General features: G+C 37.5%; 1 protein-coding gene across 1 annotated transcript in view; it reads right to left on the reverse strand.

Moving 5' to 3' along the window:
- Positions 1-15,777, reverse strand: part of MDFIC (MyoD family inhibitor domain containing) — an 87,757-nt gene that overhangs the window by 24,373 nt on the left and 47,607 nt on the right. The window contains exon 4 of the mRNA XM_058724526.1: positions 10,376-10,654. Coding sequence (XP_058580509.1) covers positions 10,376-10,654 — 279 coding nt within the window. The remainder of the gene's footprint in view (positions 1-10,375; positions 10,655-15,777) is intronic.

Genomic DNA, 15,777 nt, shown 5'->3' on the forward strand with positions numbered 1-15,777 from the left:
CCTTCATTTGGTTTCCAAGCTGTGTCTCTTTAGTGGTTCCTTCTCCCCCATCACTGGCTACTCACCCTCCTCCTCTTCTTTTTTCTTTCTTTTAAAGTTCCTCTTTATTTTCTGACCTCTGTATATTGGACTTGTCCAGTGGCTCAGTTTTTGGAATACCTAAATTTATCTTCATCCTGAGCAATAGTTCCTAACTCTACATGCATATTAAAATCTGGTGGGAAGCAGGTAGAGGATACTGATACCTTAGCCACCAGCCTCCCTCCAATTCCAAATGAATTAGAATCTCTGGGGGCAAAGTCCAGAGAGTGGTAATTTACTTCCTACTTCCTTTGTCCAGAAGCTCTTCCTCCAGGTCCCTAGGTTGAGAACCCCAGTCCTCGGAGATCCCGTTCGTCGAACATTCTGTATCTTGATGATTCATAAAATGTATCTTAGGCTGCAGACCATTCCTCTGAATTCCAGACACCTCTATTCAAACAACTATTTCATATCACCAGTTAAATAAAGGGTATCTCAAATCCATGACCAAAATCCTTATCTTCCTCTACCAACAAAACCCTGTTCTTCCCATAGTCTTCTCATTTCTATTAATGGCAACTTGTTACTTTAGATTGCTTAGGCAAAAAAAAAATAATAATAATAAAAAAACAAAAAACAAACAAAAAACACCTCAGGAGTCATCCTTAAGTTCTATCTTTCTCTGAAATCTCACTGTTCAGTAAATCTTACTCCGCCTTCCAAATACCTCCTTATGCAAAAACATCTCACCACTTCTACTGCTACCTGGATCCAACACAGCTATCTCCCACCTGAATTACTGCAAAAGGCACACAGTAGGCCTCTTTGGTCCTTCTGTACCTGCAGTGGATTATCAGCACAGAGGCAGGTGATGCTTAAAAATGCTAAGTTAGACCATGTCATTCATTTGTTCAAAATCTTTACAATGGTTCTTCAGGCTCCCCATTATCTGCACCACCGTCACTGTTAAGTGTCTTAATTTACTTCCAGGAACAACACAGAACTGACAGGATTTTCTTACCATCTTTCTTAAAAGCTTGAGGAAAAGGATCATAATTTTTGTCAGATTCTCAAAGAAGCCCATGAGCCAAAAATGATCAGAATTACTTTGTAAGAGACTATCATAATATTTCAATTTATTACAGGTTAGGTTTTAACCTTTGCAAGCTTTTACTTACAATAGTAATTCAGTCAAAGGTAGGCCACGTTAGGAGTACTGGGTGGCTCAGTCAGTTGAGTGTCTGACTCTTGATTTCAGGTCATGATCTCAGAGTTTGTGAATTTCAGCCCTGTGTGCGGCTCTATGCTGATAGCACTTTTGAGCCTGCCTGGGATTCTGTCTCTCTCAAAATAAATAAATACACTTAAAAAAAAGAAAAAGAGTAAGCCACATTAAAAGATAAATTTACTTTATATATATTTTAAAATTCACCTGTCTTCTATTTTCCTGGATGATGCAGTGGTTTCTTTACTCATCTTTCCTACACTTTTCTTCTTCTTCTAAAGTTTATTTACCTTTGAGACAGAGATAGAGTGCAAGTGGGGGAGGGGTAGAGAGAGAGGGAGACACAGAATCCAAAGTAGGATCCAGGCTCTGAGCTGTCAGCACAGAGCCTGACTCAGGGCTCGAACTCACCAGTAATGAGTTCATGAGCTGAAGTTGGCTGCCAAACTGAGCCATCCAGGCACCCCTCTTCTAATTCTTTACCTGTTTCTGTGTTCATGTATTTCCTTTCTTATACTATGCATATATAGAGGCTAGGATTTAAATTCAGTTAAGTATAAGAAACTATCAACTTCCATCTACTTGTGAACTTGTGATCCAAAAGACAACAGTCAGAAGTTTGGAACTCAGAATCACAAATGCCCGCCCTGTGAAAGCCTCCCATTCAAATGGCAGTTAGTGCTCCTGGAATGAGGTCGGAGTGAGGGCTTGAGATAGGCTTTTTAATCTCTTTAGTTACATTTCCTCATACCCAGTCATTCCACAGAGGTTATTCAGAAGTCTTCTAAGATTAATCAACCACACCACAAACAGAGTGGAGTCATCTATGTTAACAATTCAGTAAATGCTTTTCTGGTTGCTCAATTCTCTTGCCTTGTTAATGGATATACAACCACATAAAGAGCTAAACTCTAAAGAACCTATGTATACTGGGTTGTCAAGAAGTTAATGTTACTACCTTTTTATGTATTCAAACTTTTCCTCTCTCCTTGATCCTTTCCATCGAAAAGTAAACACATTCAAAGCCTTCCCATCTTAAAATGAAAAACAAACTCCCTGGACCCACACTTCCACCCTGGACTTGGGCCTTTCTAGAACTACTGTTGCCCATGTGTTTCCTTAGTGTTCCATAGCCTACATCATTCTGGTTTCTCCATGCAAATGGTTCTAAATTACATCACCAAATGATGTCCACAATGAAATCCATAAAATATTTCAGTATTCGTCCCGCTGAACCTGTCACTTATCTGGCACAGTCCCCTTCCTACATTCTTTCCCTGGCCTCCATGGCACTATCCTTTCCAATTGTTTTTCTCAGCAAGATAATCCTCTTCTTTGCCTGTGAGGTCTCCCGAGGGCTGTCTTATCAGTATCATGGCCTCACTCTGACTCTATTTAACATCACCTGTGGAGAAAAATCTGAACTTTTCCATGCGATTGTCTCCCAAGTGCGCAAGCTGAACCCACATTCCCCTCCCACCAAGCTGGCTGGCCTCCAGTGATCTCTGAGTCAGTCAGTTTTCCGCCATCTGACTGTTTCTCATAAATCTCTTCTGAAGAAAACTCAACCAGATTTAGTTTCAAATATTCCCTCCATGAGAATATCAATTAGCATACTTGGGTTTAACTCCTCCCAAATGCTCTTGAATTGTGTATCATCATTTGAAATCAAACAGTTCTAAAACTCAACTCATGGTCATCCTTAAACTACACTGAGCTATTCATGATTTCCTCATTTCTTTTCCCTTTTCCAACTAATTGAACTAGAAAATTAATGACAGTCCTGATTCAGATGCAGGTCTGACTGCTGTTCAGTTCTACTCAGTTTTAACCCAGCCCTTAATCCTGAAACCTTAAAGAAAACCTCTGCTTCTCAGTTATCACATTCAGTCCAACTCACAGGGTAGAAAACAAAGTTTGCTCTAGAGAAGCCTGGCTACTGTATCCCCTAGTGCTGTTTCACATACAAAAAAACACCACCTAAAATTCTCATCATCAAAGAAAAAACTAAAACCATGGTGTATGAATAGGGTCACAAGATCTGTTCAATCCTTTCCATTTAGCCTATTATTCTGAAGCTGGGTTTCTAAATGGTCTGTTCACCCTGCCACCCCACACTCCAGAGCTTCCTGGCCAATCTGTCTCTATCTTCATTGTTTTATTTCCTCCCCACCCATCTCCTGAGTGGATGCTAAACTAATTTAGATCATTAGAACAGTGGCCTAAGCAACTTGTCTACAAAACCAAAAAGCCAAAGGTGAAGGAAGTAAAATCCATACATAGCTGATGGCTTCTCTTCTTTAACCTGGCCTGCAAAACTGTAAGCTATTTCAAATGAAGCTATCTGAGGCATCTCTGTTCCAAATGTTAAATTATACGTATTTCAGAACCTTAAAAAATCTTTTCTTTGATCATTAAAGGGATGGGTAAGAGAATAATTTACTATAGAACATCAATTATATAGTTAACCTATTTGCCTAAAATCTACAGTGTATTCAAGTATCTAGAAACATCATTTATTAAAAAAAAAACAATTTATAAGCACTTTGGATAGATAATTGTTTCAATTTTTTTTTAAAAAAGCTGATTAAATATCTCAAATAAAATATCTCAAGTAAATAAAAAGAATGATTTCTACTTTGAGATCAACTTTGATCATGTCTTCTTTCCTCACGTACCCATCTACTGTATTACTCTTGTTCCATTTAATTTGTTGGTTGAGCAGTGAAATTTACTAAAAGCCTGTTTTCCAATGGACTGGCAAATACTGCCTCAGAAAGCAGAGTTCTAAACCTTTCTCCCACACAACCATTTTGACATGGAATGGAAGGCACTGTGCCTGAGAAAACAGAACAAAACAAAACATCATCCAAGCAAACTAAGTATTTTGAGGAAAGCAGAGACCTATCTTGCCCAAGTCAGAGGAGGTGTGTTTCTGGAAGCTCAAATAATAACACTATAGTCCTCTCATAAAATCCTATTATCCTTCCACTAAAATACTTGTATTTCTACAATTACAGGCAAACCTGACATTTTATGGGGGAAAATGAATGTAAGATTTTATAGTATTATGTAACTAAGAATGAACAATTCAATTTGAATTTTACTTTCTTCCCCCCTTGTTTTTAGGATTTGGCAACATGTTGTTGACTGAAAATCACAATGAATAATGAAGAAACAATGGGGGTAAGAGGCAGAAGTTCTGAGTTCCAGTCCTACCCCAGTAGAATTTTTGTCTCTGGTATCTGATATTTGCACTCTTATCTTTCCACACTCTCTCCCTTGAGGATTTCAGCCTTTCTGAGGTTTCAACCACAATGTCTATGGAATGTTAAAGAACAAGTACCTGTGTTCTCAGGTTTATACTCCTTACTTGCTTCAACACTTATTACAAGCCAGACTCTAGACTGTGCTGGAAATAAAAAGAATGAGACAGAGTCTTGGCCTTCAGTGAAATTACATTTTAGTTCAGGCAGGAAGACAAACTTCAGTATCATTGGGTATGTGGAAGGTGCTATGGGGACACAAAAGAGGGGCAATTAGCTCAAAACTGGGCACCAGGAGATGATGCCTAAGTTGAGTTCTGAAAAAAAATGTACACAGGTGAAAAAGGCAAGGAAAATTACGAGAGCATTCCACGTTGAGGGGAGACAAGAAGGAAGGGCATTTACTTGTACCCCTTAACCACATGTACAGGGACCTCTAACCAATGGAGTAAAGGCATGCTTTGAAACACGTGGACTTGTGCCAAGGTTTGCAGATGGTGAGGAGGGTAGGGGAAGTGATGAGGTCAAGGAAAGATATTTTTACCATTTCACCAGCAATTCTCAAGAAAGGCGGGGCAGGACATATCTGATCACCTCCTGAGCTTTTCAAACTTTCATGCTCAGTAGTGCCACATCCACTTTGAAGGCTGTGTGCCCCACCTGCTCCTACTCATGCTAAGGTGCCCTGTCCCTCTGGTATACCGTGAAAAACTGCTACACTACAAATACAAGGGGAAATACACGGAAAAGGGGCAGGAAGAAGAATCTAAAATGATAGGTCAGAGAGGAAGGAAACCAAGAAAATAGTTTGAAGAAAAGGAAGCAGAGAGAACCAGTAAAATTGGAAGACTGGGCTCAAGTCCATCCATAGTTGCAAAAGCTTCCTAGAGGTTGGTAGCATCCCAGCTCAACAAGTCCAGAGTAACTCATCATGTCAGGAATGGCAATAGTTTATTTCTAACATACTAAAAGTTGTGAAGGCACTATGCGTGCAGGTGCTTAATAGAGAGCAATATTGAACAGGTAAGAAGGCATCTGGTTTGAATAACTGCAACCATGGAATTTCTGCATTATGGAGAGAAAATTTTTTTCAAAGAAATGTATACTGGATATAAAATGGTGTCCTTCAAAGCGACTGCTTTAAAGCTTCAGAGGAACAGGACATCCCAGGGGTCCTGTGGACTTTCCCTTTGTCACATTTCCACTCTCATGGCTAATTTAGCTTCTATCACAGTAAACTGTTTATGATTATCTGAACAAACCACATTAATTCCTAACAGCCTTAAATGTCTCCCTCATCTATCTATTGAGCGTCCACCCAGGCATTGCCTTCTTCAGGAAGTTAACATTCTTAACACTTGTGAGCTCCTTAATGATGACAATGACAACAGTGATACTTATCAGATGCTTCATCTGGGCCAGACTGCCGTTCTAACTCAAATGAATTTGGCATCCACTCAACTCCTCTTTACGACAATTCTATGAGGTAGGTACTAATAATAGCCCCATTTTACACTTAAGACACTGAGGTACAAAGCCTACCCCAGGACACATCACAGGTCAGTGGTAAAGCCAATAGTTGAACCTAAGCCGACTAGTTTCAGAGTCTGTGGTCTAATCCCTAGGCCACACAGCCTGTGTGTGATTAAAAATGGGACAGATCCTAGGTACTGCTATATACACAAGGCTCTTGGCTGTCTTGTTCAATTTAAGTTCAATGAGCTTTGGGGTTGGAGAAGTATATAAGATGGCATATTAACCCGAAAGGTATAAAGTCTATTCTAAAAACACCTTTGCTGAAACTTAATTTTCACACAAATATACAGCTGTAACTGGCATACCTCAAATGTGTTAGATTTACCATTCCTAGGATAAGAAAAGTGTCTTAGAGTCTAATGAAAACCCTTGGCAATTTGAATATTATATGATGCTAAATTATCCTATAATTATTTGAGAGGTCAAGAATCTTAAACATTTAGTCTTAAAACTCTCCACATGGGTGATGCAATCAGAAAATTTAAGGATGTATGAAAATATTTTTACACAAAACAAGTAGAAATCTACTTATTTAATAAACTTTCAATAAAAGGTACAATATTTTCCAACACGGGTATTTTTTTTCCTCTATTGCAAAAAAGGAAATTTTTAAAATAACATTTTTTAATGAATATGAGTACCTATTTTATTTTCCAGTGCTGGTTTCAAGGAAGAGTAGGATAAAAGTGTGTGGAATAAAACACTGTGTCACTTATTAACTGGTGGGAAACTCTAATTTATAATGGTGCCCAGCACTAAAGCTTCATAAAGAAAAAAATTTGAGTCAGCTCAGTCCAACCTCTTCGGTACTTTAGTCTGGCAGGAAAGGGAAACAAGCCTAGGGCAAAAGTGTGAGAATTGTTTTTATAGTTTTAGTAGGAAAAGCTTCAAGAAGGCAAATGTATACTAAGATCCTTGCCTCATCCACAGATAACACCATCAACATCAGATGCGATGCAGGAATGACCAGTAACTACCTTTCTCATAAAGACCTTCAGCAAGGCAAAGTATCAGTGGTTAGGGGCATAGATTGTGGAGCCAGAAGGTCTGGGGTTTCATCTTATTTCTACCACCTGTCAATTGACTTCAGTGGGTTCACCTGACCCATCTGTGCCTCAGTCGGCTCATTTATAATAAGACAATTACATAGAGCTGATTAACTTAAAGTGCTGTTGGGAGGGTACAATGAAATCATGCTAGCCTAGTTTAAAAGAGAATGAACAATACACATTACTACTTGAGCTCAGTCGATAGATAACCTACAGTTGCATCTTACAAGATGTTGCCAACACACTGACTCAGTTACGGGGCTGGGTAAGTCCTAAGCTCTGCGTGAGCAAGGGGGGCCAACATCTTTTTTTTAAAATATATTTTTATTCAAAAAACTTTTTAATGTTTGATTTTGAGACAGAGATGGCAGAGAGAGAGGGAGACACAGAATCTGAAACAGGCTCCAGGCTCTGAGCTGTTAGCACAGATCCTGATGCGGGGCTTGAACTCACAAACCGTGAGATCACGACCGTAGCTGAAGCTAGAGAGTCAACCAACTGAACCACCCCGGCACCCCAAGGGGGCCCACATCTTAAGGGTTTTTCAAAATTTGGTCTGCAAAGAGGCCCTTACTTTTTTTTAATGAAGCGAAATAAAATAGTTCCATATTTAATTCCATCTTCTGCACCAGAAAAAACGCCCCTGTCAATATTATTTATGTGTAACACAAAAATAACCACAGGCACCGTTTGTCTAGAAATCACACTGTCAAACTGTGGTTAGCTGTCTTTGAGCTGAATTGAGTGAATATTATTTTGCTATTCATTTGCTCCTGTTACTGTAGGAGGAACAGGCATAGACAATAAAGACTTAAGAAAATGTAACAAAAAGAAAGTGAGAAAACAAATCTCTCATTTTTAAAAAAATAATTTGTATCCACTTTTATCAGTGTCCTAAATCAAGCCTGTTCAAGACCTACTGTTGTGACATACCTCCTGAAATCCAGATGCTCTCCCTGTTCATCAGAACCATTCCTGCCATTGCCCAGGCCTACTCAGCAAGTATTAAATTTCTGCTCAACCAGGAATCACATTCTGCAGAGCAAGAAACCTGCGCTGAAGTGAAGCAGTTTTGCTGTGGGGATGGCATCACAGAATCCTGAACTCAACCTAACTTGGAAGATTCCTACTCCAAACCATTTCACAGAAAAAGCAGCCCCCTGAGAAATGCAAGTCGCCCAGCTAGCTGGTGGCCGGCACTTTGTCATTTCATTTGCCATCTACCAGGTCTGTACTTTTTGTTTACCTACAACTACATTGCCGGAGAATAAACTTAACTTCAAAACTGAAAATCAGGAGTCAACTTTAAACAGCGTCAAAAAGCATGAGGATGCCCAAGCTGGAGAACACAAGAAACTGGGACAAGGACATGTTCATCTAGATTTGAGCAATCACAACAACATACAATCAGCTAAATCCTATACCCTCACAGCAAAGTTCTGGATAGAATGACGTACAATATATTTAGACATCTTCATTTGTGTTTCACACTCCTCATTCCCCAGTCCAACCTGGAAAAGATGTGGTGATAAAGAGGAGGATGACAAGGGACTTCCCTTATCCTTATCTCCCTCATACACTCACAGGCCTGGGAGAGAAAGGGGGAGAACACAACTCTATTTCATTTCAACACTATCGATTTTCCTCTTCCTTCCTATGTTACTTAGGAAGCTGCATTCTTCCATTAGAAATAAGTTCAGACACAGAATTAAAAATAAACAAATAAGGACAATCTAAAAGTTCCATAAGCTTTTTCAGGTTGGATTGATTGATACATTTCAGGTAGGACTGATACACCATTCTTTACAATAAGTAAATATCAAATGGAAAAGAAGAGGTTAAGGCTGTAATAAGTAAATTCAAATGTATAAAACAAGTAGATTTCAATTATTTCACCCAATCACTGGGAAGCAAAGATACTCTAAAGAAAATTGCATTGCCTTCCCAACTCCTTGGAGAGCCAGTTTAGTTAACAGCCTACCTCTGCTTCCGAGATGACCATACAGCTTGCATGTCAAACTCATTTTAAAGTGTCAATCATGTCCCTTTCAATCTAATTAGTTTGGAAAGTAGTGTCACTGACCTGGAACTATGCAGACCACTTATTATCATATCATTTGATCAACCTAACACTTTACCTCAGTTGAGTCTAGGACACCTGTAGCCAAAATGTAATATCCTTTCTCCCGCTCCTTACTGGTAACTCTCAATACAATTTCCTATTTACAACTCAATTTATCTCTATGAATAAGCATGACCAACTTCACAGAGGCATCCACAGAATTTGCCTTATTTAAAATTTCATGGTAATTAAAATTGAAAGGTAAGGGGAATTAGAAAAAAAGAATCACATATAGATCTGAACCAGAGGAGGAAATATATGCCTGTATCTGTATCTAAAATGCAGATGTGAGGTTTTTGATCCCCAAGAACTGCTAAAGGAGAGGAAGACTAGAACAACATGGATAGGCTGGGCGAAATCTGGGACCTTACACATGGTAGGGAGGCTATTCTTCTCTAACAAAATATAACACAACAAGCCATTTTTATGAAAGGAGTCTGTGGGCTGTAAACCCATCATCGGATGGGTTTGTGCTCTAATAAAAGCTTTCTCACGTTCATAGTATTTAACCTGACTTTAACCTGGCCAAGGACAGGATGAAGCACATTGAAGACCTAATCAGTAATTCCCCAGAGGTCAAAGAACACCCATGTACCTCGGGAGGAGAGGCCACAACCAGACCAAAGTGAATGGGCAATGAGGTGGGCCTGGAGGGGTGACAACACCGAGGGCTGGAAGATGCTCCTCAGTGAAGCAACAGATCACCGGGCCCATCCCTGGTGAGAGGATGGAAATTACCTAATCCTTTCCTCATTTTACTTGTGCGTATTTAAGAACTGATTTGCAAGACAAAAATACAAGCAAGTCATTTCTGAACCACAGGACATCATAATGAATCAGGGACAGAGAGAACACATGCACACACCACCAGAATGCTGCATTCGTATGTTCAGATGTGGTATTAAAAAAAATGGGTATATGAGTTCTATTTAAAGTCCTGACTGTTCACTCTAGAAGACAATAATCTAAAGCAGGATGTCAGTTGCTAACACTTCCCTTCCAAGCCTGTGTCTCCTTAGGCAGATGTTGCGTTTTACCAAAACTCCTGTTTGAAAGATAAGCAAGATTCTTCATTCATGTTCGCTTGATCAGGTAGTTATTGGTGAATATGATTTTACATCTGGTCAAATAAAATAAGCATGTATCTCAAACTCACCTTCAGGTGAAGAGCCTGTCTTTTGGGAAAAGACAGCATTAACTTTACTCTTCTTACTGATATCACTGTTGACAGACAAGCTGGACTGAATTTTTCTATGCATCTTGTTAGAAACAGGTGCTGAAAGTCTTCGATTATCCGCAGATACGTTTTTGGCCCCGTGGTGGTGAATTCCATTTCCGTTGCTCAGACTAGTGGGGCCGTTCTTTATCTTGCCGCCTTCCTCCTCACTTGGCTCCTGTAGGGACGCTTGAAGCTGAGGCAGGCGCTGAGGTTGGGCTAAAGAACAGGAAAAGTTTTTCCAGTTAAAAAAATATTTGAAAATCATCAAAATATATTCAGTAACAGACTTTTTCTTTTTCCCCTGGGTTTCACCTGTGGTACTAAAAAATGGAAGGTGAAGAAAAAGGAAATATTAATTAACATGGACACAGAGAAAACAATTAGTACAAAAGGCAAAGTGGGAACAGGGTTATCAGAAGTGACTTGACACAAGGAATAGGAAAATAGCAGGAAAGACTTTTGTTTTTTTAAGAAAATTTAAGTTGGAAATCTGAAGAAGTTATTCCACACCCAATCAACAGCAAATGTTTGTCTTCTATGTACTAGGCCCCTCTTTAGGGTGCTAGAAACAGCAATATTATCTCAATATCTCTGATAATGGGCTAAAGTAATTAATTGTCTTTTGAGATAAAAGGGAAAGAACAATGAATTCAAGTGTCAAAGCTGGACAATAGAGAAGGAAATATAGTTGTTTTTCTTTTCAATTTCACTTCATTTTTTTAAAGGTTATTTATTTAAGTAATCTCTACACCCAATGTGGCACTTGAACTCAGGACCCGAGATCAAGAATCACATGCTTTTCCGACTGAGCCAGCCAGACACCCCTTCAATTTTATTTTAAATCCTGGAGAAGAAAACCTTTTCTATATGTATCCTTCAATTTGATATAAAAATCAACCATTTATGAAAAGTTAGGAATAGAAGACAGTTTCCTTAATCTGATAAAACACATCTGCCAGAGTTAAATGTCAGCACTATAGAAACACTCCCATTTAGGTCAAGACCAAGAAAAGGCAGCCCAGCTTCACCCCTCTTATTCGACATTACACTAGAGGTCCTGGAGAAAACAATAAATATGAAAAAGAAGTAACAGGTCTGAAAAAAAATGTTTTTGAGAGGTATACCTAATTTGAATGTTCTAGGGGAAATTTAGGAGACTATAAATCTTGAAACACAAAGAATTTAACAAGGTATATACAAGATCAACCATATTAAAATAAAAAAACGTTCCTCTAGGCCAACAGAAACCAAATAGCAAATATACAAGAAAAAATGAACTCTTCACAATATCATAAACAAAACACAAACAAGCAAACAAACAAACAAAAAACAAAGCCAAGAAAAACACTGTTAAGAATTAAGCTAGGACAAAATGGGCAGTGATTTTCTGGCAAAAATTATAAAAATACTGAAGGACATTAAAGAATATACTACTAACTGTAGAGCATATAAATGTTAATTCTCCCCAATTTATTTATGTAGTGTAATTCCCATAAAACAACAGGCTTGTTGAGGGAACTTGACAAGCTGATTCAAGAATTTATGAGGAAGAGTAATCAACAATCACTAAAGAAATTTTCAGAAAGAAAACGAGGGTTGCAGCATTTGACTTACTACATATATAGTCTTATCACAAAACCAACAGGAGCTAAAGCAGTGAGCTGATGGTTCAGACACAGACACAGAAACCAGGGGATAAGTAGAGAGAGTTCCCAATATAAATGTGTGCACACATTTAAGTGCATGTATTCCTTAACAAAATAAATTATGGGTGTATTAAATGCCTATCTATGAAAAGAAAAACCTTTCAGATTGAAAAAATATGACTTTTAACATCATGACACTAAGGAGGGACAAACTAATTGGTTGTTTGGACAATGAATCATAAAAAAAAGCAGGATGACTATTCATCATTGGTGCTGCCTGGCATTTCTGAACACCCTCATGGATTTTTGGTAAATTCCTCTATTCCATTCCTAGACTCCTCTGCAGCTAAAGGACAGGTATGTGACCTAAGTTCTACTAAGCACAAGTATGACTTACATGCAGAATGGCCAATGCAAGAAGGCAGCCACCTCCACCAGAGAGGTGGAAACCCTCAGCACAGACCATGTAGAAAGCGTTTATTGGTCTCGGCAGTGGGGTGCAGTGTCTGATGTCCACTTCCTATCAGACCAATGAACCGATAGTCTAGCAGTGGGGTTTTCAACAAAGAAGCCCCATTAAATAGATGGGAATGATCTGTGGCTGTGTAACTCTTGGGAGGGTCTGTATGCTAATAAATTTATTTTCTATTTAAATTAGCCAAAATGGAATCTAGTGTTTGTAGCTAAAGAGCCCTAACTCCCCCCACCCCCAGTGTTATTTTACGTTGGTTACATAATGAGATTATTAAAATCAACATTCACCTTGACTGAGTAGCCCCTAAGCAAAGCTATCCATCATTGCACTTCAGCAAAAACCACCAACAAAAACAGTTTGTTCCCAAAATTTTACTATTTTATAATTTCCTGCAATTTCAAATCTATAAGTGCTGTTTTAATTAATCTTCTTTTCCATTTATGAATATGAGCAGTTATGAAATGTATATTACATCTGAATAGTAAGAACTCTTCAATTGAGAAAAGTATTGCATGCAAAGCAGTCACAATTATATGTGGCATTGACCATGTCTGATTATCTGTGTTCTGGGGATTAGCTAAGACTTGGTATATATTTTTGACAAAGACAGTTTGCATTTGAGTAAGTCTCTAGCACACATTGTTTACCTCCATTCCTGTTCACATATCCTCTGTCTCTTGAAGAAAAACATCTTAACATATCAAAACATGCTAACTCATGAATGTGCATATTTTAAGAAAAACAACATTCTTTTTCTGTTTACTTAACAAAAGCATGCTTTCGTACAAAATCTGTTAACATTACCTGATTTATTAAACTAACCTATGAGCTCCCTTAAAGTTTTTCAGTTCTTCAGTGATAAAGGAAAATGACTGTCTAAAAATTGAAGTAATGGTGGTAAAATATATCAAAATATTTTGTTTTTCTCCTTACTCTTGATGAAAAAAAACTTACTTCTCTGTTTAGCAGCTATATATGCCCTTCTGTTAAATACCGACAAGGCATCTGCAAAGGTAGATCTATTTCTTATGAGTGTGCAATCATTTGATCTAGAGATTAATCTGCGGCTCCTGTAACTTGTATCAACTAGAAGGACACCCTAATGACTGCTGTTGAACACACATAGTTATGCATATGTATTTAAAGGGATGCCAAAGAAGATAGTCAAACGTAATGTGGTGTTCTTTTCAGAGCACTTACCAGTAATTTCACCAAATAAATGGAATGTTTGGGCCACGTTTTCTCTGAAAAGAATATTTCAAAAGCAATCCGAGAGCTTGGTTAAATTGAAATATCCAATTGACCAATATTAAGGAGACTTCTTATCAACCCAAAATATCCTGTCACAGTCCATAATCCAAGATAAATTTAAAACTACTATGTAGTAGTTAAAACATTCCAATAAGTAATTTTTTTTTAAAAGGTGGTAAAAGACAACTATGTCTTGCCACCAAATTCTCAAACTGACAGATCTGACCTTTTTCTACTATCAAAATTGACTATTTGCAAATTACCAGATATGGCTCAAGTGGTATTCAAACATATCCTTAATGATTTATCTACATTTCAATCTTCAAAATGATATCTATTTCTGTTGGCAGATAAATCAAAGTACATTCATTTTTGTTTCACTGTCCTCTATTTTAACTATAGTTTGTATTATGGTCAGGTAACCAAATATTATCTCTTTATGCCAGTTTGTTTTTTTTTAATAGTAATAGTTTTTTTTTTTATTAAAATAATTTCTTAGTTTTAGGATTTGGGCAGATACAGTAAGTCAAATTAAAAATGGATAAACCCTTGGTATATTAGCTATATTAACATTTATTTTAAGTTCACTGCTAATTTTTCATGGGTGTGACTTGAATCTTAGAGTCAAATTCTAAGCAAAACCAAGTCAGAAACAGGATTTTATTCTCAAAGAACAAAAACATCTGACTGATTAAACCCTAACTACTTGGCTTTAAATAGATTTCTTTTCCTTATTGTGTAAAAGTTGTGTATGGCTTTAAAAAAAAAAAACACACAGTAATATGGGAACGACACAATGCTTCTTAAAACACAAGTGATGCCTAGGGACCCTCACTCTCCCTTTAATGATCCACTGCTCTCATTCAGCTGTCTTTCTTTTTTCAAATCTTTACATATGTGACAGCTCTCAAAAGTAGACCATAGACCATCTGGCATTTTCCGAGGTGTAACTTGTGCAAATTCAGCTCTATTGGGAGCGCACTGCTATCTTCTGCCTGCGTTATAAAGGGACAATAGAATGTAGAACTTATGAGTTGTTTTGAATTATTCATTTTTTTGCCTGTATATTCAAGAAATTTTACAAACTCTGCATTTTGTACTACATAATCACATGCGTTAAAGGTACAAAGAAACTTTTTGACACCTCTTTTCTACAGAAAGCTGGCATTTTGTTTGATATGTGAACATTCAGCATCTGTTATATCATTCTAAACAGGATGGGTGCTTCTACAAAAGACCCCATTTTAAACTTACTCTATATGAGCAAAAAAATGTATTCTTGACATTCAGTAACTAATGCAATACACATCAAAATTTCAAATACCAGTTATATGAACATTCAGCATCTTCAAACCTGGATAGCATTGGTCACCCGCTTACCATATGTGTAAAGAATTTTTTTTTTTTTTACCAGTGCTCACACAATGCCGCATGATTGTAATTTTAATATCCGTGATGAATAGTTACAAATGTCTTAAGAAATACTGTGCTTTCTAGGTTCAAATGTTTTCAATCAGGGAGGAAACCAATAGAATTAAATCTAGTGATTTTCAATAAGAATAATAAATATGGGAGTAATGAGTCAATAGCATGAACTTCTTTTGATAATTTTTTTTTAAACTGGGTGATATTGCAGCAAGTAATAACTACACTTGCAACTGTAGCTGCCTGAGCGGCAATATAAAGCAACATTTTGTTATAGCATATAATCTATTAGCATGTGCAAGACCTCTTCAGTCACTGGTCTCTTGCACAAATCAGATTTAATAAAATTACAAAAGAATTCTCATACCACTTGCCCACTTTAAATGGTGGTTGTATGCATATGAAAAAAAGTTAAATGCTTAGAATTTAAAATTGTAACAAAATTATCAAAATAGAATATTGTTAGGGGGTGACTTGGTATAAACTGAATTTACTCTTCCCAGAGATAGGTGACAAAGCTTTTCTGGATGCCCAATATTATG

The sequence above is a fragment of the Neofelis nebulosa genome, chromosome 4 (genome assembly GCF_028018385.1).
Source record: "Neofelis nebulosa isolate mNeoNeb1 chromosome 4, mNeoNeb1.pri, whole genome shotgun sequence".
Taxonomy (NCBI): Eukaryota; Metazoa; Chordata; class Mammalia; order Carnivora; family Felidae; genus Neofelis; species Neofelis nebulosa.